This window comes from Cajanus cajan, chromosome 2, assembly GCF_000230855.2.
Source record: "Cajanus cajan strain Asha chromosome 2, NIPB_CcT2T_4, whole genome shotgun sequence".
Lineage (NCBI taxonomy): Eukaryota > Viridiplantae > Streptophyta > Magnoliopsida > Fabales > Fabaceae > Cajanus > Cajanus cajan.
Window position 1 is genome coordinate 60,540,247 of NC_138518.1, and position 23,547 is coordinate 60,563,793.

The 23,547-nt window shown below is 29.4% G+C and overlaps 2 protein-coding genes across 2 annotated transcripts; both read left to right on the forward strand.

Moving 5' to 3' along the window:
• The first annotated feature begins 1,596 nt into the window (after nt 1-1,596).
• On the forward strand, nt 1,597-9,557 carry LOC109813137 (4-coumarate--CoA ligase-like 1). The gene is given in 8 exon segments (XM_083069805.1): nt 1,597-1,774; nt 5,751-5,780; nt 5,783-6,210; nt 6,634-7,218; nt 7,909-8,101; nt 8,200-8,345; nt 8,790-8,857; nt 9,165-9,557. Coding segments are annotated over 8 exon segments (1,884 nt in total). The 3' UTR covers nt 9,421-9,557.
• Nucleotides 9,558-16,087: 6,530 nt separating this feature from the next.
• FLA1 (FASCICLIN-like arabinogalactan 1) lies at nt 16,088-17,662 on the forward strand. The gene has a single exon (XM_020377246.3). The coding sequence runs from the start codon at nt 16,162-16,164 to the stop codon at nt 17,401-17,403; it is 1,242 nt and encodes a 413-aa protein (XP_020232835.1). The 5' UTR covers nt 16,088-16,161; the 3' UTR covers nt 17,404-17,662.
• Nucleotides 17,663-23,547: the final 5,885 nt, after the last annotated feature.

Consider the following 23,547-nt stretch of genomic DNA (forward strand, 5'->3'; position numbering starts at 1 on the left):
TAGCACATAGACGGGTGAATGATTTGTTGTAATAGATCAATTTTGTTAGTTGGATTTTAATTGAAATCTATTCATTCTTTTGTTATTTTTAGGGCTGAATTTATGCTAAAGACATCTTTTTACTGTTTATTACCATTCTAAAAGAGTTTTACTATATAACTTTTCACTGGAAACTGTGTAAATTATAATTTGGGCAACTTAATGCATCAAAATATAAGAAAAAGTTAAATCATAATTTTAGTTTTTACAAATTCTACATTGCAGAATTTTTCTAGTTGAATTTTCCATCGTGCTCTGACTAGGGCGTGTACATATGAACTATGGATTGTTCTTGCAAAACAAATTTATTCTCATCAATGGATATGCATCTTCCTATTGAACTGAAATTAATAAATTTGTTAAGTTTCTCGCAACTTATTAGATTTAACAAATTAAACTCACGTTAGTTGTTATGTTAATAAAGTACTGGATATTAGTATTAGAGGTTAGTTTAGTTTCATCAAGTCTTTTGATTCTATTCCTCATCAACTTTTGAACTCACATGCTGAGATTTCTATCTGTCTCAGAGCTTTAAACTTCCAACACGGAATATCAAATTTTATCAAATTATGGCAATGATGCTATTCCTTTTTATCAAATTTTGGGTGCTTCCAATTGCACCACCTATGTCCTTAAGATGTTCTTCCATCCAATCAGGTCTATACTCTGCTTTATCTAGATCTCCACTGGCCATTCATTTAATTTCTATCATTTGGAATATGCCTCCCAGTTAGTGGGAGGAGGCATTTCATTATATTTTTAATGAGCTGGCAGTAGCTCATTGGATGTGTCCATCTCACAATTTCTTTAAGATCAACACCCAAGTTGGTACTAATCTAGAAGGGTTCTATCATATTTGTTGGTAAACTAAGAAATTATAAACTCTTTTAAAAGTACATTATTTAAGAATTATTTTAAATAGTTATATTTAAAGATTTATTTAATATTTTAAAAACTTATTTAATAACTTATTAATTTTTATAATTAATATAATAATACTTTCAAATTCACATATCAAAGTAAGTGTTCACTCAAATTTCTTTTCTTTGATGATGTGTGAAATGGGAAAAACATAAAACAAATGAGATGTCATAAATATGTATAATATATGATATGAAATGATATAAATGCTTTTTAAGTATGAAATGAATTGTGATAATTAATATTTTGATAAAGGTTAAAAAATATAATTTTTTTTATAATTTTATTTACTTTATTTTTAAACTATACTTAAAATAGATATTTTTAGTATTACATTTATATTTTTCACTCTTTTTTAGTTTTTATAGTTTAAGATAGATTTTTTTAATTCTTATATTTTCAATTTTTAATCCTTTTAGTTCCTTTCATAATTTTTTTTGGTAATGTTATCTTTTTTGTATTTACGTGATAGATGTATTAACTCAATTTTGTATATCTGATGTTAAATTTATTTTATTATAATTTTCTAAATTAGTTTTTTAATATTTTGTGTCTCTTTTGTAATCTTATATATAACGTTCATTGTTGAGATAGTTTTTTTTTTTTTTTACATTTATAAAATTGAAGACATCTATTATGACAATACTGTATAAATATGCAGAACAAGCTATTGACAAATCTATATGGGTGGTTGCAGTAGAAATTTTCACAAGGAGGGTGGCATTTGCGGAAGCCATCAAAAGAAATTTGGGATTAAAACAAGGTGTTAAGCTATTGACAAATCTGATACCATGTACAAATATGCACAACAATAGTTTTATGAATTGATTATCAACAGTTGTATACATATGTTATATAATAGTGAGAAAGGTTATTTTTAACAACCATATCAAAAAATACCAGAATATAAATTGATGTTACAATAAAAGATAAGATTTGGTTAACTGATTAACTAATCAATAAGATTTGATTAGTTGATTAACTAATCACGCCAACAAATACAAAACAAACGACATTACAAAAGAAAATTAATGATAAATACTAAAAGAACTAACATTATGCAAGTGTAGAGATTAAAAAGATATATATTAAATTATAAGAAATAAGAATGATTGAAAAAAATTATATACAAAAACTAAGAGACTAAAAGATAAAGTAAGTGGAACTATATGAACTAAAGAAAATATTTTAACCTTTAATAAAAGAACATCCTAATTAAAAGATTTATTTGTAACATATTTTTATATTTTTTTCTTGGCATATAAAAGAAAAATATAACAACAATTTGAACTATATAGATTTCAAAGTACTTAAAGAAATGGAATGAAGGTTTATTAAAGAGAATATTACAATAATGAATTACTTGAAAATTGCAATTGGCTAAGAGTTGAGAAATTTCAAGTGAAATCGAGGAAAATCACATTGTCAAGTTCAAGTCAGTATTCACTAAAATCTCAAGAGATACGTATTTTAATTATTTTTTTTATTTATCAAAATTATAATAATGATATAAAGATTTAAACATAAGATTTATACATACTGCCCTAAATTTCTTACCACTAAACCAACTCTAATGATCATTCTAGTTGTTTTTGAGGATTGGAAAAAGAGATCTCTTACAGAAAAAAGAGAATTGGAAAAAAAGTTTATTTGAAGTCATTGAACTAAGGGGGTATACACTATATGGGCTAACCATTTTATCTGTTATAGTAGATCCGTCTCCTTAAACATTAAAACTTTAATGTTTTGGTTTAAGTATGTAAATCTTAATATGTGAAAGCTTTGATAATTTATTTTGACTTTTTAAAGTTGTTATAAATGATTTCTTAAAATTTTAAGCTATTACAATATTGTTAAAATTGCTTTATTGAAACTAGGATTATTTAAAGTTAAATAATTAAATTTAAATTTACAAATTTTAATTAGTAAGCTATTATAAATACTTTTTAAAAATATTTAAAATTTTAAAATATTATGAATATTTTTTGAACTGATAATAGTTGGAGATAAATTATTAATTTTAATCATTTAAATTTTTTATTAATGTTTTCATGAAAATTTAAGATTTGAAAAAAATGATATAAAAGGCTTTTTTTTCTTTCTTTTCTTTTCATAATGGAAAACAGTACGTGCAAGATTTTGTAAATGGAAAATCATTTATTAAAAAGAAGGCTTAAAACTCGTATTTAATTGTATTAGAAAATACCCACATTCAATCATATTCTATAATTTCAATCTTAATTTAGTGATATATTATAGTGTTTATTGTTATTTGTTAATTTTTTTCACACTGTTAGTCAACGCTACTTGTTAAAAAAATTGTCCCTCGTACTAAATACTTTGGTTAAAACCTTATTTTGGTCCCTTATAATCTTTTTTTGTTTCAATTTAGTCTTTCATTAATTTTTTGTCTCAATTTGGTCCCAAATTAATTAATTGGTTTCAATTTAGTCCTAAATTAATTAATTGGTTTCAATGTGGGACTTTCCGTCCAAATTACTTTAACGGTGTTAACTTTTGGCCACGTGGATGCCACTACGTGACGTCCACGTGGATGAGAATTTTTTTGAAAATATCTGGACCCAAAACGGCCAGTTCTGAAACCGGAACGGTCCGTTCTGGGTGCACTTTTGGTGTGTTAATTTTGCATCCGGAACGGCCCGTTCCAAGTGCAAAATTAACACACCCAAAATGCACCAGAACGGCCCGTTCCAGTTTCAGAACGGGCCGTTCCGGTTTTATTTTATTTTTTTATATATAAAATATTAATAATTTTATAAAATATATATTATTAATTATATTTTAATTATGTTATTATATCCAATAAAATAAATATATTAATATTTTTTATATATTTTATTTTATTATGTTTATCTTATTAATTTTTATCATTTTATTCCTTTAATCTTAAATAAGTTGCAAAAAATTATAAAGTGATATTCCTTTTATCTTATTAATTATTATATTTTTTAATAAAATTAATTAAGAATATTGGTTTAATTACATTTTTTATCCCTCAAGTATTACAATTGTGCAGTTTTGTGATCTCCAAGATTTTTAATTGCATAATTTTAGTCCTTAAAGAATTGCAATTGCGCGATTTTGGTCCTTCAATTTTTAATTGAACAATTTTAGTCCCTCAAATATCATAATAGTATGATTTTTGTTTCTCCCATTAAAAATTAATAATTTTAATATATATATATAATGTTTTAAAATTAAATAATTATTTATCTATTCAAATTAACGTATATTATAATTTTCGATATTATATCAATAATATTATTAATATATTTATAGATAAACTAATAATTTGATAAATATAACTTGTTATATATTAATATACTTTTACAAAAATATAAGTATATTAATTAGAAATATATATCTGATCTTATATATTTATATTTTTGTAAAAGTATATTAATATATATTAAGTTATATTTATCAAATTATTAGTTTATTTATAAAAAAGGTAAAAATATTATTGATATTAATTTATCAGTAATATTAAAATACTAATAATATATAAATTTTATTTATTTAGTAATAGTAAATATATATCATTTGATACATTAAAAAAAAATAATATACGTTAATTTAAATAAACAAACAATTATATAGTTTTAAAACATTATATATATATATATATATATTAAAATTTTAAAATTATTAAATTTTTAATAAGAAAGACTAAAATTTCACAATTATGATATTTGAGAGATTAAAATTGTTCAATTAAAAATTGTGAGACTAAAATTACATAATTATAATCTTTTAAGGACTGAAATTACTCAATTAAAACCTTAGAGGTCAAAATTGCATAATTATAATATCAAAAACACAATTAAGTAAAGAATATTTTATTCACAGTTCTGGAACGGGCCGTTCTGAAACCAGAACGGCCCGTTCTGAAACCAGAACGGCCCATTCTAATTTCAGAACGGCCCGTTCTGTTTCACTGGTGGTGTTTTAATTTTGCAACCAGAACGGTCCGTTCCGGTTTCAGAACGGTCCGTTCCGGTTTCAGAACGGGCCGTTCCGGGTCCAGGTGTATTAAAAAGAATTTTCTCATCCACTTGGATGCCACGTATGCATCTACGTGGCATCCACGTGGCCAAAAGTTAACTCCGTTTAAATAATTTGGACGGAAGTCCCACATTGAAACTAATTAATTAATTTAGGACTAAATTGAAACCAATTAATTAATTTGGGACCAAATTGAGACAAAAAATTAATGAGAGACTAAATTGAAACAAAAAAAGATTATAAGGGACCAAAATAGAGTTTTAACCAAATACTTTAGAAAGTTATATTGAGTGAATGTGAAACAGTGAAAGCATTAAAATTGAACTCCTAAATTAGCATAATTTGCAATGTCCTAAATTGGCATTATATGTATACTAATTGAACTCCTAAATCAGGATAAAGAATACCTATTAAGTTTTAGAGTATCACCTATATTCTGGTTTTAATATTGAAACTAGAAACTTTGCTAGGTAATGGACACGACCTAAATTATTTGTTGATGAGGTAAAAGATGCACTCATTCACCAATATAGAGAAACCATATTACATACAGAATTATTAGATAAGAATAGCATAACTGATTATAGAAATGTTGTAGTTGGCCTTTGTGAGTGACATGATTCAACAAATCACCACCAACAAAAAGCCCCACGCATGACAAATTGACAATGTCACTTCACTTGCAACTTATCTAACCTCACACCATGCAAAGAGTATGACAAGAAATTTCCATATAACCTCACTTTTTCAACCCCATTGAGTAGAATTCACCATTGCCAATTGCATTTCCACACACTCTCAAACATGGGTACCTACGTTGAAAAAACCACACGTGTGGAGGAACATGTTTTTCGTAGCCAATACCCACCTGTCCATATTCCTGACAATGTGACATTGCCGGAATTTGTGCTCCAAAATGCTGAATTGTATGCTGACAAGGTTGCATTTGTGGATGCTGTGACTGGAAAAGGGGTCACTTATAGTGAGGTGGTAAGGGGTGTACACAGGTTTTCAAAGGCCTTGAGATCACTTGGTTTGAGGAAAGGGCATGTTGTGATTGTAGTGCTTCCAAATGTAGTAGAGTATGCCATTGTTGCTCTGGGGATTATGGCTGCTGGTGGGGTGTTCTCAGGTGCAAATCCAGCATCTCATGTATCAGAAATTAAGAAACAGGCAGAGTCTGCTGATGCCAAATTAATTGTCACAAATGGCACAAACTATGAAGGTAATTGCTTCAAATACACCACGTAGTCTCTTTTTTAATTAGCTTCTTGGGTATTTTAATTAAGAGTAATGTTGATACTTAATTTCTTTAACACTGATTATTATAGGTTAAAATTTGTCACTTTGTATCTTATTTAATGTGCCTGTTTTTTATTTAGTAATAAGACTTAAAAAAAATTGTAATTTTTAATCAATAATAAAGGTATTAGTAACAGAATGTTGCCAACATTTTTTTTTAATTAATCCAATTATAAACTGTCATGTTCAGTAAGTTTATTGGATTTTACAATAATTACTTTAAAAGTTATATACTTATATTTATCTTGATTTTTGTTTGATTGACAATGTAAAATTACGCTGATAATGTAAGGAAATTAAATTCTTAAATTGTAGATTTTGATGTTTCTTAAGTTAATATAAACTCAGGTGAAGAGTCTAGAGCTACCTGTTATTGTGCTAGGAGATGAGATTATTGAAGGTGCCATGAATTGGAACAAGTTGCTTGAAGCAGCAGATCGTGCTGGTGATGATTTGAACAAAGAGCCTATTCAGCAGAATGATCTTTGTGCCATGCCATTCTCATCAGGCACCACAGGAATGTCAAAGGGTGTGATGCTGACTCATAGAAATCTAGTGGCTAATCTTTGCTCTACACTCTTTGGTGTGACCCCGGAAATGGTGGGGTTGGTCACCACACTAGGCTTGATTCCCTTCTTTCACATCTATGGCATCACTGGAATTTGTTGTGCCACTCTTAGGAGCAAAGGGAAAGTTGTGGTGATGAATAGGTTTGAGTTGAAAACATTTCTCAATGCCTTGATTGCACATGAGGTTATATTTGCACCCATTGTGCCCCCTATCATTCTCAGCTTGGTGAAAAACCCCATAGTGGATGAATTTGATCTCAGCAAGCTAAAACTACAGGCCATCATGACTGCAGCAGCACCACTTGCACCAGAACTACTTAATGCTTTTGAACACAAGTTTCCTGGTGTTTCTGTCCAAGAGGTTGGTACATAACTCATCTATAGTGTTGATAATTCACTAAGACCCCCCTTCTCATAATTTTTGATTCTTATCTCTGGCTCTTACTAGTTTCTCAAAATAGTTTATGATTATATGGTATGAGAAATTATTATATGATTCGAGACTATTGCTTATTTATAGCTTATTTATAGTTTTAGACTGATCTGATCAATTTCTACATTATACATGATCGATCTTTATTAATCATTTTTTTAACATTAAAATTTTTGACTATGTGTCACTTAAAAATTGACCAAGAACATCAACATGTGATACTTTACAATAATTTCTCCCATGTTACTCTTTTGTAACTAGTTGTGGTTATCATTTCCCAATTCTAAATATTATGACCTTCTTATTTAGTCCTTCTATCGTGAGATTTTCATTCAGTTTCTATAAAAGGAAATACTAAATAAAAAGCTTGTGATGTTTATATGAATAGATGAAAGGAAAATGTAAACCAAATAGAAAACTTCATGAATTGTTTGGTAATAACAAAAGTTTTATGGATGACTTACTAGAAAGAAACTAAAAGAAGAATAAATGTAAAAAACATGATTTTTTTAAGGCCAAAGAACTCAAATTTTCTTAATAGTGTAATTTTGTGTGACCAATAATGTTGTGCATATTTGGTATAGAGTATCTTCCTCAAGTGCTAGTTTTCTTTGGCAGGCATATGGACTAACTGAGCATAGTTGCATCACACTCACTCATGCACAAAAAGGATTGGGAAGTCCTCATAAAAATTCAGTAGGGTTCATCCTCCCAAATTTGGAAGTCAAGTTTGTTGATCCTGACACTGGTCGATCCCTCCCTAGGAACACACCTGGGGAACTTTGTGTAAGAAGCCAATGTGTAATGCAAGGTAATATTGGAAATAAAATCTACCTCAAAACCATCTATAAGATTATGATAAATTAGATTAGATTGTGAATGAATATAAATTATGTTTCTCTTTTTCAGGTTACTACAAACAGGTGGATGAGACTTCCCATACCATTGACAAAAATGGATGGCTTCACACAGGTGACATAGGATTCATAGATGATGAAGAAAATGTATTTATCATTGATCGTATCAAGGAGTTGATTAAATACAAAGGGTTCCAAGTAAGTTATTGATGTTTCACATGTTTAGAAGAAAAAAAAAAAGTTTATATTCTAGGCACTGTTAAAGTAAAAATCAAAAGTTATATTAAATATGACTTTTTAAGTTAGTTATTGTAAAAGTTAATAATTAGATAATAAAGTAAAAACTCTTTATATGGTTGGTGTATTTAAATTAAATTCAAAATAAATAACTTGCTAGAAACTTGAAGGGCTTTGTAAATGTAGGCATACATATACACATTCATTTAGAAAATAAATTTGGACATTGTATACACACTCATGCATTACTAATTTCCCATATAAAGGTTAAGGACTTGGTCAAAATGTATATTACAATTATTTTGTTATGAAAGAATGGATGTTAGTGAGCACAAATTAATGGAGCATAAGGTATGATATACCCATGTAGAAGTCAAAACTAGTTATCTTTTTGGACACATGCAGGTTGCTCCTGCAGAGTTAGAGGCTATTTTGTTGTCTCATTCATCGGTTGAAGATGCAGCTGTAGTGCCGTAAGTATAGTTTTTGTCAATATTGTTAATGGCTCGGTTTGTTTATTTATTTATTTTTTTAAAATGTTTTTTTATTTATAATAAAATAAGTAATTTTCAATTTTTGTGTATATTTGTCTAAATCCTTTTTAAAAGAAAAACAAATTTCTATTTTTTTAAAGAAGTAACTCCTCTCTACTTCTTTTCTTAAAGAATTATTTTTATTTTTTTAAAATTTTAAACAAATTGGCCAAATATCACACTTCTAATGGGATTTCAAATTTCAAGAGACCACAAACTTATGTTATTTCTTATAATGTTTGTTCAGATTACCAGATGAAGAGGCAGGGGAAATCCCAGCTGCAAGTGTTGTTTTGAGTCCAGGTGCAAAAGAAAGTGAGGAGGACATCATGAACTATGTTGCTTCCAATGCTGCACATTACAAGAAAGTGAGGGTGGTGCACTTTGTGGAAGCCATACCAAAGTCACCATCTGGAAAAATAATGAGGAGACTTATCAAAGAGAAGATGGTGGAAAAGATGAAAACAAACTCCTTAACAAAATTTAAAACCAACACTATCTAAAACATTAGCAAATTATGTAATTTGCTTTTGATCATTCATGTCTCCATCTAGTTTTCAAGGTTGCATTTTATGGGATCTATTATTTACTACTTGTTGAAAGAAATACTTAAAAAATAAAATTTGACACTTTAGTATAATTTCACTTTTGTCCCCATTGTTATGTTTTGATCTGTGATTCTTCTTCTTGTTTGATGGGTCAAACACCTATATTACCAATTATTGTTGAAGTTACATTTTGAAATATAAGAAGAGACTTGGTGAGGGCAGAAGACAACATTGAAGAATGCACTTTGGATGTTTAATGAAATTCTATAATTGTGTTTTAAAAAGATCAACATGTCAATTTTTATTTTTAAATATTTTCTAAAATTAAAGTCCTAAATTACATAAATAAATATATACTACTAATAAAAGAAATTATCTTATTTAGTGTCTATTTTTATATTCCTCATTTTATCCTTAATAATTATATATAACTTTTAATAATAGTACAAATTATAAGATAAACTTGTTATTTTCTTTTCACGTAGTGCTTTTTTTATTTTTATTAGTGATATATAAAGTGTATACTTTTTTAATTCGTAATTATTTTTTATTATTAAAGTCTAACATCAAATAAAAAAATGATGAATAAAGAGTATATGTAATTATAGGATGTAATTTAAGATAAATGAACTTAAATATTTAACTTAGATTTAATGATGACTAACTTAAAATGTTCCTATCTTTAAAGGTTTTGTAGTTATAAAAGTAGTTTTTAAAAAATATGATAAAAAAAGAAAGAGTAATTTGAAAGCTAATCTTAAGAGTAAAATTGTGCAAATAAATGTAGACAACTATACACTAAATAAAATAATTTTTTTTATGAATATTATAGATTAATAATATAGATGTTAGGAAAAACAATTTTAATAATATTTTTAAAATGTTGTCATTAATATATAAAAATATTATTAAAACTTTTTAGTAACATAGATTATATGTAATACTTGATAATAAATTATAAAAAAAATAAAAACATTGATACATAATTATTAATTAAGTAATATTTTTCAAATATATTTAAAAAAAAAACTCATTTTGCGGTAGTGATTGTTATATAGTTTTGGTTCAAAATCGATGCGATAGATTTATGATTGGTGATATTTTGGCTATCCTACTTGGGTGTTGAAAATAATTATAATTTATAAGTGCTATTTAACTATGATTTTTGGTGCTATAATTCTTTCCATTTAGCCCATAATGACAAAAATATGGCAACGCATAACAGCTCAATACACAAAATTGAAAAGCTTCATTTCATTCTAAAACTCAACAGAACCTTTAAAGCATCTCATCACATGATTCCATTATCATAGATTAGAATAAGATTTTAGGTTGCAGCAAATGTTGAAGTAATAACCACCTTAAGAAGCCAACCAAGAAACGTAGAACATAATCTTCTCTTGCATTGTCAAGAAATGAGAAAAAAAAATAGACATTTTCAGGATTTGTCAATGCAAGCTTTGTATTCCTTAATTGGATTACAGCATTTAAATCTATGGTCATTTTCAATATTTTCGGTGAAAGTTTATTTAACAACTAGAAAATCACGTTTGTTGTGTCCCTACCATTTGCAGAACAACAAAAAAGTCATGGATATGACATGTTTTAAATACCAAATCTACGTATACTTGCCCAAATCCACCTATCAATATCAAAATAGACTAGTGACCAGTGATAATTTAATAAGATTATATTACATAGTACGCGAAACATGCATGATCCTTTTGCAAAAAGAAAAAAAATAATAAAACATTAGGTTAGTTGATCGAAATTATAAAGTACTAAGTATAGTATAATTACGCTAAGAGTTGAATATCCCTAGTAAAGTAATCGACAAAATCCCAATTAGCTTGTAATTAATTACAATATGTTCGAAATATTATTTTTAGTTAAGCAGAATCAAAGCAATACTTTTTGTAAAGGAATGTTGATGAATGGAGAAAAGGAACTTGCCTTCTGACTAGATCTAAATGCCAAAGACAATAGGCAATGATATCTCACTTGTGATTGTCTCTTCCTTTCGAGTTTTTTATTTTTTATTTTTTTTATGATATATATTATAAGTAATTTTATTTTATAGCAGGCAACTATGTTTGACCTAACATGATCATTATAAAAAGTAAAATTTTCTCATCGAATATGCAGCACATTGAAGACAAACTATTGTCTAAATCAAAATAATTTGATTTCACTTAATTCACAAAGTCGGTGGCTTAAAATTGTTTGTGCAATATTTTAAATTTTAGTACACTAACTTCATTGTTATTGACCTTTGTAGGACTCTAACATTATTTAAAGGCAGAAGACGAAGCAGGAATAGAAAACAATGAAGTTATTATTAAACTTGAGCTTGATTAGTGCTGCCACAAATAATTTGACCACCATCTTAAATGGTTCGATTATCATATTACTGTTATCTCATGTGTAACTGTGCTCATCATTCTTAAGACACCCAAGATTTAACGCGGTTGCATAGACAAGACAGGATTCGAATTCTTGACCTTACTTAAGTGTGGATCAACCCCTATCACTGAACTACATACTTGGGGTTACACAAGGTTTCTTCTTTTCTCTCTTAACCAATACTTTGAAATTACCATGAAGAAGAAAGAACAAGGGAATCCCTCGAGTAAACACAACCATGAACCCACGCTTCCAACCAAAACCAAAACCGTGAAAGGAAACAAACACAAATAATAATAGGAAAGAAAATTGTCGGTGGTGCATGTTTTAGTAAACGTCACATGCTCCCCTTCATCCACCGTCCACGTGGCGTCCCCTGCACAGTTCAAACCAGCCTGGTCTAAAAACACCCCCAACAACCTTAATTCGTACCACCACCACCACTCACTATTCTCTACTTTGAGTCTTCAACACCCTCTTTCATCACTTTATTTACAATCACTGCCCTCCAATCATCAACGGCTGATATTCAACTACACATTCACCTGGCTTAGTTGGTCAGCGATCCACGTGGCACCACTTGACGGCCATGATTACACCGTAAACTAGGAGTGCCCGTACTTGATCGTTTTCACTTTACGAAAGCCGCACAAAGTTCTCACTTTCCACTTTACAGCGAGTGATTATGCGATTCCGTGCTTGTCATATGGTCTACGTTGTATCGTATAAATACCTCATTTCCATCAAATTTATATTTCTTTATGCATCGTGAAATTTATATTCATTAAAGGTTATAGATGGAAGGATTCAAATATTATTTATGATAATTTAATAATGACTATTTAATAATTTTTTATATCTATAAAAAATTACAACAACAAGAAAAATTCAACCCTTATATTAGTAGTTTAAATATTTAGTAACTTATCATAGTTAAATAAATATAGCTAGTAGCATAATAAACTTCAAACATTTACTATAAAAGCTAACCAGCAACAAATAGTTATAATAATATTATGAAAATATTACACAACAATGTTTAATCTTATTATTTCAATTTCTTTTTTAAGTGTCATTTTTTTTTAATTATATTACTAGTAAAAAATATCTAAACTAATTACATGAAAACTAATCTATGTCTGTGAATTTAGTTGGTGATTTTAGGATCTCTCCTCCAACTATTATTTTTTTAATTCATAAAATTCAAGGATAAAACTTTATTTAAGGATATATTTTCATTTATAAATACAATACAACAATTAAAAGTATATTGTACAAGTTTCATTCGTATAACAAAAAATGAAGTTACCTTAAAAAAAATAGTTCTTTCCCTCTCCTCTTTTATTCTTTTATTTTTCTTTTATGCATTTCATGATTTCAAATAATGTGTTAGATTTTATCTATGTTATAATATGTTTTTATATTATAAAATAAAAAAAGAAAAAGTTATTCAAGTAATCTTTATAATTATCTCCATTTTAAATATCATACGTATATGAAAAAAAAAATACAGTTTTAGTCATTCATAGTTTCGTTAGCAGTGGTTTATCACTGCTAGAAAGTTTTCGTAGATATACCACCAGAAAGTATTATCTAGTATAAGGGAGATAGACAAAACTTAGGCATATATACATATAACTTCTGGTTTTCTCACATAGGAACTGAAATTTAAAATAGAGATAACTGTAGAAACTTAAAGTTTTTTTTTTTGGTATACTCTAAAAAAATAGTTTAACTATTAAAATAGACATTTATTTTTCTTAATCAGAAATGATTAATATTCAATTTCATATTTCTTTTCTGAGGATGTTTCATGCTATAACACTTTTAACTATGTATTTCACATTTTTTTTTTCGTGAATATGCACTTCACATATTAATTATATACACACAGTTAATTAACAAAAACTTAACCATATTAAATTATTATTTATATATTTGATCTTTAAATTATTTATTCACTTTAATCTACCATTTTTAACCTGATTTCTAAATTTAAATTTAATATTTTCAAGAAATTTTAATAATTAAAATAATCCTGTTATAATTTAAATTATGCTTTATAAACTAAAAACATATTTCAAAATTTAAAGATATTTATTCATTATAAATTTTAATTGTTTAAAATATTATTTTTATGTATATTATCCACATGTTAAAATATTGATGAAGAACAATACTTAAAACAGGTAACTAAGTAATGCCTAATGTTATTCTTTCTCCAGAGAAACAAGAAACAACAGCTGAACTCACGTGACATGCTCCCAACGGCTTCTTCCTTTTCTCCAACCCCGAATCTTCTAGAACCTCCCATCCGTGGCCAGCCACCATTCACGCCAACGCCAACGCCAACGCACGCTCACTCATTTCTCTCCATGCAACCTCTTTAATACACTAATTTAAACAAATTATTAATTATTGATATATTGAACAAGTAATTCCTGATTTTATAAATTTTAATAAATTTAAATAATAAAAAAAAATCTAACAACAATATATGATATAATTAATAGATAATTTTATTAATAAATATATGTCATGATATGGAAGTAATTTGAAACAAAGTAATTTCATACGTAGGTAATTACCTATAGGATAATTTTATGCCCGTCATAAATGCATAGGCTAAATTCCCGTTACGTCGATAATTAATCATGTACGAAGACAAATCTTAAGATCATCTTGGGCTCATAAATATGATTTTAAAGGATCGGTGAATAAGGTCGAGTGATCAAGTGTTAACGGTTAGATTACGATCTATACATGTTTTGAATATGGATAATCACTAAATTTTCTAGAAATAATCATCCATACCGAAATAAAATGTATCTTAATAAAAATTTTATTATATGATTTAAAGCTATCGTCTTAACTAATATTCCCATAATATATATTTGAGTTTTATTCATTTATTTTATGAATTAGAAAATTTCACTATATATTACATAAAAGATGATCATGTCATAAATTATTGTTATTCCTTTTATTTATTTTATTTAGTTTTAGCAAGTGAAATTAATTTTTCAATCTTCCAATTAAGAGAAAGTTTATGATTATAAAACAATGATATTGTACGTAAATAGTGTCTTTTACTATTTAAGAAAGTTAACTAACATTTTTTAATTTTATTAATTACTTCTATTTTATTTTATAAATTATTCTTCATTAAAATTTGATATAAAAACAAAAACATAAAAAAATATAATCAAATATCTTAAGATTGCTTTATTAAATATAATAATAAAATTATTTAAAATTTATTTATATTTAAAATAGCATATTTTTTTTCTCATATACAATAATAAAAAAATATGAAAATTAATTTATACATTTATGTCTATGCATATAATAAAAAATTATTTTATTGTACATATTTTTAGTCTATTTTACTTTATAAATTATAACTACTCATTATTATGTATACAAAAAGAAAAAGAAAACTATATTATTATTTAACATTCATTATCTTTATTTTTTATTTTACTTTTTTATATGAATACATAAAAAAGAACCGAGAGTCTCTTTTTTCATAGTTACTAAACTTAACATAAAAGATAAAAAAAAATATATAAAGAAATTATATACTATTTTTAATAAATCCTAAAACATTAATTAATTTTTTTGGAAGAAATGAATTAGATTTCGTTCTTTTTAGGCATCATTAATTAGATTTCTTAAATTGTGATAAAACCTTAGTCGTTAAACAAGGCGGAGGCAACAGGCAAGTAGTCATAATTTTGTAGTGTTGCAGCACGCTGTTAGGTTTCGCGGTGACATGTAAGAAATTGCGTATAAAACGGGAAAAAATAAAATAAAATTGTCAGCACATTACCTGTTGTTTCTTGCTTCAGGTTCGACGCGGAAACTTAATCTCAGAAGAGAATGTAATTAATAAAATAAAATTAGGTGAGAAATTAATATTTTTAAATTATATTTTATTAATAATTATATTTTATAAAATAAATTACTTTTTATTGAATAAATGCAACAATTATTATTTTGTAGTTAATTATTAAATTTGAAATTATGTGTTACTCGTAATATATTATGAGTTAATTATTTATATCAATAATTAATTAAATTTTTTAAAATTATTGATTTGATTAAATAAATAATTAACATATAGCTTGGTAAGAATTGTGGGTTGATGGCAGAAACCGTAATAATCTGAAACTCCAAGGCCCATTCCCTTTGCCTTTCTTATTATTACCACGCTGTCTGCGTGTCTCCCTTCCTTCACTCTTCACTCTTCACTCTCAGCGGCCGCCGCCAGATCTCCCTCTGATTTCCACAATGCAGGCTCCCACGGCGGCTCTCGCGGCGGCGCTCTTCCTCCTCTGCCTCTTTGTCTCGGAGGCGCACAACATCACGCACATCCTGGCAAAGCACCCGGAGTTCTCCACCTTCAACAGGTACCTGACGCTGACGCACCTGGCGCCGGAGGTGAACAGCAGGACCACAATCACGGTGTGCGCCGTGGACAACGCCGCCATGGAGGATCTCCTATCGAAGCACCCCTCGATCTACACCGTGAAGAACATCCTCTCCCTCCACGTCCTCCTCGACTACTTCGGCGCCAAGAAGCTGCACCAGATCACGAACGGCACCGCGCTGGCCGCCACCATGTACCAGGCCACCGGCTCCGCCCCGGGGTCCGCCGGCTTCGTCAACATCACGGACCTCCACGGCGGGAAGGTGGGGTTCGGAGCGGAGAACAACGACGGCACGCTCTCCGCGACGTTCGTGAAATCCGTGGAGGAAATCCCGTACAATATATCGGTAATCGAGATCAGCGGCATCCTCCCCTCGGCCGCAGCGGAAGCCCCTGCGCCCGCGCCCAGCAGACAAAACCTCACAGGCATTATGTCGAAACACGGATGCAAAGTCTTCGCTGACACGCTTTCCGCTTCCAAAGACGCGCTTGGCACCTTCACCGACACCCTCGACGGAGGCCTAACCGTTTTCTGCCCCCTCGACGACGCTTTCAAGTCGTTTCTCCCAAAATTCAAAAACCTAACCGCCTCCGCCAAAGTCCAGCTTCTCGAGTTTCACGGCGTTCCCGTCTACCAATCCCTCGCCACTCTCAAATCCAACAACGGCCTTCAGAACACTCTCGCCACCGACGGCGCTAACAACTTCGACTTCACCGTTCAAAACGACGGCGAACAGGTCACGCTCAAAACCAGGCTCTCCACTGCCAAAATCACCGACACGCTCTTCGACGAACAGCCTCTCGCCGTTTTCGCCATTAACAAGGTGCTTCAGCCTAAGGAGTTGTTTAAGGCTGAGTCCCCCGCGCCGTCCCCCGCGCCTGAGCCTGCCGCCGCCGACGCTCCCTCGCCGCCCAAGAAGAAGGGCAAGAAGAAGACTCCGGCTGCTGATGCACCGGCGGATGACTCCGACGCTCCGGCCGACTCGCCCGGGGATTCCGCCGATGACACCGCCGACGATAGCAACAGCGCCGTCCGCAGGTATGTTAGTGTTGTGTTGCCTTTGCCTTTGCCTTTGGCTTTGGCGTTATCTTTGTGTTTTTAAGTTGTTTTTAAAAGATGAGTTTTTAGGTTCTTTTTTCTTCTTTTTTGGAAGTTAGGAAATAAGGGGATTCGAAGTGATATTCCTTTTTTTCTTTGGTGTGTATTTTACTTTTTTTAGTTTATTATTATTTTTATTATTGTATTTGATGCTGTTGTAATTTTTGGTGGTGAGAGAGCGGGAATTCATACATGGTTGTGAATGTTATAATGTAAACTTTTATTTAATTTTATCCAATGAGTATGGTTAGTGGTTTTATTCATGGTATAATGTAGATGTTGAATGTTTATTGGAGAGTTCTGATGATAATGTAGATGTTCAATGTTTATCATCGTCTTCTTTGGTTAACCAAGAAAGATTTGAATTTCTGTTTGAGAAACTATCCACATTTTTATTGTCTGGCTCGAACAAGATTTGTGATGCAAGTTTGTTGTGTTTGTGAAATGGGATTTTACCGTGTATGCCTGTTCTGAATCTCACTATAAAAAATTTAAATTTAAAAGATAAAGTTATTGTTGATATAATTACGCTTTTCACCTTCTGACTTCATGAATTTTATTTTGTAGTCATTGTAATTAAAACATTTTATTTTAATCTTTATACATATGTTATATTTGTCCCTTTTACTCTGTAGACTATTTGTATAGATATAATTAAACTTTTAGACTCTGTAGACTCTATTTATACAGAAATAATTAAAAGGTAAAATTTAATAATAGCAGGGACAAAAAGAAAAGAAAATAATTGTATAAAAATTAAAATAAAATATTTTTGTAAAAACAAAGTTCATAAAATTACATGGACAAATTACTAATTAAGCTTTTATTATCTAATAAGATGATGAGCAAGTTTGGAACAGTAGACGATCTTAATCCTACAATTATTGTTTACTTTGCTACCGTTAAAAGCGCATTTGTATTTTTTATTATTATTATGATTTGATTGGGGTTATGTATGAATTGACCGAATCAAAGAGTGATGCCGACACCTAACTTTGTGGGCTTAAATTCACTACTTTATATAGTTGTGTTTTGTAGGCTTAAATTCACTACTGTATATGGTTGGGTTTGTTTTGTTCAGGAGTTGGACACTTATTACAATTTATGTGTTCTGTAGTGTTGTCCACAAGGACAAAGGGTGATCCTGGCTTTTTGGTTTTATGTTTGGTGCCTGATTTAAATTGGTTGTCTTGGCTTGTCTTCAAATTTCCAATTCATCAATTTTTTCCCCCAATTTTCTTCCAGTTAAGCGAGAATACGAGGCATTTGTATAAGCTTTATTAGTAACTAATAATGACCAAATTCAGGGGATATCTTATTAGTTTATTAACTGCAGACGAAGTTGTTTTCATTTTTTTTATTTTAAAAAGTTCATTATTAACAATTGTTATATTTTATAGGGTTATTGTGTGTTTTTGATAAGAATTGAGTGTGTTTGGGTATTAGTCATTTATCAATGTGATTTTATAAAATTGATCATTGTTAAAATTGATTTGAAGTAACATAATTTTGGTTTATATCTTTTTCTGACTTAACTAATTAGTAAAAAAAATCTCATAAATAATATGTCTAAGTATAAATCAATTTAACTAATTTTTCTATTTAATATTATTATTTCCAATATATCCTTCATTTAATTGAGTACCAAAATATATAACTGTGCATTGTAAGAATAAATTTATGATGCCGAAAAAAGTTTACGAGGACCAAAATATTTGACGATGTATATATTCATATATTTTGGTACACCCAAAAGAATTTCTACATGCCGATGAATATTGTAAAAATAAAAGTAATGATTTTTACCGCAACTAAATAAAAACAACTTCATTTAAGCCTATTTTATATTTAAATATTCTAAGTGTATATTTTACTTTTGGTCACTGGTTTTTTCCAATCTCAGTTGTCTTGATTTTGTTCTGACTACAAATTTTAGAAGCTAGTTTTCAAAGGCAGCTAAAGTCAGAATTTAAAAGTCACGCATTGGCTAAGGAATTTCAATCGCTATCAAGTTTTCTCATCAGAGTAGGAAATTGAATCCTCTGCTATGTAATATATTCTGCCGAAAATTGAATCCTTGTGCTGCAATTTCTCTACCAAAAAATTGAAACACTCTAGTCGTTCATAAATTCAACGGTTCGTGTATTTATTCATGACCATTTTATGGGTGTTTATACAATTTGTAATGGTAAATATAATCACTATAAACAACAAAAGCTAAAATAAAAATCAGAAAGGGAGCTAAACACCTTACTTTTGTGAAAATGTGTCTTTAGTGCTGTGTTGTGTTCATGCACAGTTATTAGTGGTAATTTCAAAATAAACAGAAAACTGTTTATGATACAAAAATATCCTACGGTGAAAACATTCAATTTCCAAACCAGTCAATAAAGTTGCTGTATAGTGAGTGTGGTGGCCAAAAATGAGAAGTTACTCGTGTCTTGCGCTTTACTCCTTTTGCAAGTCCCACATGGAAGATTCACGCTTGTTTTCACATCACATGAAAACTACTACTGTATAAAATGAAAGTGGCTTTGCATTTTGCAGTACAAATCACGCAGCCACACAGTGAGTACAACGTGAATTATTCCTTTGCTTTTTTACCAGAGTACAGTGTGCTGCTGCTATCACTGCCACTGGCATTGGCTCCACAATGCAATCTCAATATTTGTTTATAATTATTAATTGTAAATGTCAATTAGTCAATTTAGAGTAGTTTCTGATGCATTTTTAATAAAGTGCATGTCTTGTTAATCCTTATGAAGATATAATCGATCGTGTAATGATGTGAAATTTATAACTTAGAGGTTAATTTCCGTTGCATGTTTGGACACCCCTTTAAATCAGTAAAATCACGTCAATTCTTGTAAAGAATAACGTGAAAGCCAGAATTGGTGCATGTTTATAAGTTTCACATACATGATCATGTTTAAGTAAAAATGATAAAAGAAAAGTGAATTCAAATTCACATTTAAGTAAAAATTATATCCAAATTACTATAACAGTAACTAATTATTCATCGAAACTGATACAAAAGTAACAAATTATTAACTTAAGTGATCTACGTAAAAAATAATAATAAAAGTGACGTGAATTAAACATGCCCTTATTTGTTTATGTTTTGACATGAAAAACCATGTCAAAAGTATTTTTACCACTTGGAGTAAGCTCCACCTTAGGTTACTTCGGCATGACATCATTATTTTTCTTGAGAAACAGGTGGTCCAGTCCAACATTAATTGCATTCGGTGGTTTAGTTCTGGACAATCATGGTGTTGTTTCTTACCCTTTCCCCCAGAAGCACAAACTACTCCCCTACTCACCGGATCCACATACATAGAGAAAAAAGTTTTGCCCTCACACATTTGTCGTTGTGTAAGGATCAAAAGCCATTTTGGTCGTTAGCTATAGGACAATCTCCCCCCTCCCTTGATTGCTTTAGAATTTTCGTAAAGGCAAATATGAAAACTCCAAATGTTAACATGTTTTGTAGTTGATAGATAGTAGTAATGATAAAAGGTTAAATATTTTCATGTGTTAAATGAATCTCAATACTTATATCCCAATTTTAAGGGAAAAATTAAGTGTTATGGGAATTGATGGTTATTAAACTTGATAGAGTAAGAGCCTTCCACCACAAAACTCTTTACTGAAATCTGGAACTGCTACAAACGTTAATCATAATTGACAAACCTGATATGATATTGTTTATCCAATTTAAAGTGCTCATTAATTACTTATCCCAGACTTGACAATTATGATAAAAGAATTAGTATGATTGAGATAGCATGCACAAACTTCAGATTCGAACCTTACGTGGTAGTAAAATATTTGTGATAACATGCACAAGTTTCATATTCGTATCTTGGGTAGTAATAAGATTGAGATAGCAAGATTCGAATTTTGTTACTGTTATTATAATCTCTCTATTGATTAAAAAAAACCATGATATATAAATGAACACCAACCAAATTCAGAAGAGAATAATAAAGGAAGAAAAAAGCATAATGAGTGGAACTAGAAGTGGCAGAAGCATTTGTTGTCCTTCACCATAAGGCACAAGAGTGTAAGGGTTTGGAGGAGGCAAAATATTAGGTGCTGTTGGAGGGGTGCGCGCGGCACTTAGCACCTGCAGCAGGAGGGCACTTGGTGTGGTCTTTCTCTTGTGGTGGTGGAGGTGTTCCATATATAAAGTAACCAGAAAGAGGAGAAGATGGTGATGGTGGTGGTAAAGGGTTATTGACAAGGGTATTAATTCACATTTGGAACAATTCATACATGCTGTTGGGGATTGAGTCACATCATCATCCCTTGAAGCTTTAGAGGCAAAATTAGATAGTGGTAACCAAAGGGTAAGAAGCAGCAAAAACTTTAGACTATAGAAAGGTTAAGAAGAACATAGTTGATCTTTAAAACCGTAGAGCTATATGGGAAATGAGTTTTTTTGTAGATACATGTTCATGTATATATATAGCATAAGTTATTGAATGAGATAATTTTGAAGAAAATTGTTTTAAGTTATTGGATTTGCCACCCTTTCTTTTGCATATTGGATATGATGCCGCATGGAAGAACATTCGTCATTAGGATATTGAAGTAGAAAGCAAATTGCAATCAGATTGTATGACTCTCAGTGCTGACAAATTGTTAAAATCTTCATTTTTTACTTTTTTCTTACCGGTGTAAGAGTTTCTTTTTTATTTATTTTTATTTAATTAATTTTAATTTTTATAATTAGTTAATTTTTTATTTTTAAGTATTATAGTTAAAGATGTTTTATTTTAGTTTGTATATTAATTTTGTTTTTTTAATTTTTATTACCTATTATTATAAAACTAAAAAAATAAAGTTTACAAAACTATATGAACTAAAAAAGTAAAAGACATTTATAAAGATTAAAATAAAATATTTTATCAATAAAAATTAAAAGTTAAAGTTTAAAAATTATAAAAATAAAGAGTAATTTTTTTTTTTATGAGGATGGGGTGTTGTTATTGAGACCCATTTTCAGCGTAGTTACTCTTGTCGTACGGTGAATAATGTAGTTAATTTCTTACAACATGTTAAATTGGACCGATAGATAACTAAACAAAGATCAGGTCAATGAAGAAAATGTCTCTTCAGAATAAGAAAGCTTATTATACTATGGAATATTCAAATAAAGCATGATGATCATCTTTGGCCTATTGCTACAAATAAAAAAAAAATCTTATTAAGTAATTGTAAGATCATTTTTTTTAACCTTTTAGAGATATAAATTAAAAAAACAGAAATTAATTTATGTTGGTTTAATTATAAAAATGATTAAAAAAATGATATATGAAAAACTAATCAAAATATTTTTTGATTTTAATAAATTGAGTGCATATTTAGATATTCAATGTAATTAATCAAGTTTACTCTCCACCCAAGCATCAAACAAATTTTCTGACCAAATATATAAGTGAGTTTGGACAACAATTCAATCTCTTTATACTAAGGACACATAATATTTTTTATGAGATTTATCGAGACTTGAAGATAATAATTTCTGCTCAGTTGTTTAATGGTCCAATGATTGGATACCTATACTCCTTTTGAACACAAAAATCATCATCTTGTTGAAATCCCAGAACTCTCCTACTCCATGAAAATGTTCCATTATGTTTTTAGGGGATGATGTTCTCACAAACCTTTTATCTCATTGGTTGCATGTTACTCTATCCTATTTAATCAAGTTCTTTAGTCTATCCTTTTTCCTCATACACAACTCCATACACTTTCTCCCCGATTTTTTGGCTTCACATATTTTGTTCACAATCACTTGCTTGAATTCGATAAATTTTTCGCCTGTAGTTGTCAAATGTGTCTTCCTTAGTTATTATTGGTTATAAAAAGGTTATCATTATTTTTCTCCAATCTTCAGTGTTATTATATTTTGGTAGATGTCTCATTTTTTAAGTTTGTCCCTTAGTTTGAGTTTATCCCTTATCCTAAAGTATGACCTAATGACACTAGTTTGAGTTTATCCATTTGTTTTTGGCTCCAAATGTTTTGCTCACAATCTATAGCCTAGATTTGATAAACTTTTCTCTTGTGGCTATCAAATGTATCTTCCTTGTTATCATTGGTCATAGAAAAGTTATCATTATTTTTCTCCAATTTTTAA

Coding starts and splice junctions, on each gene's coding strand:
- FLA1 (XM_020377246.3), top strand. CDS start 16,162: ATGCAGGCTCCCACGGCGGCTCTCGCGGCGGCGCTCTTCCTCCTCTGC.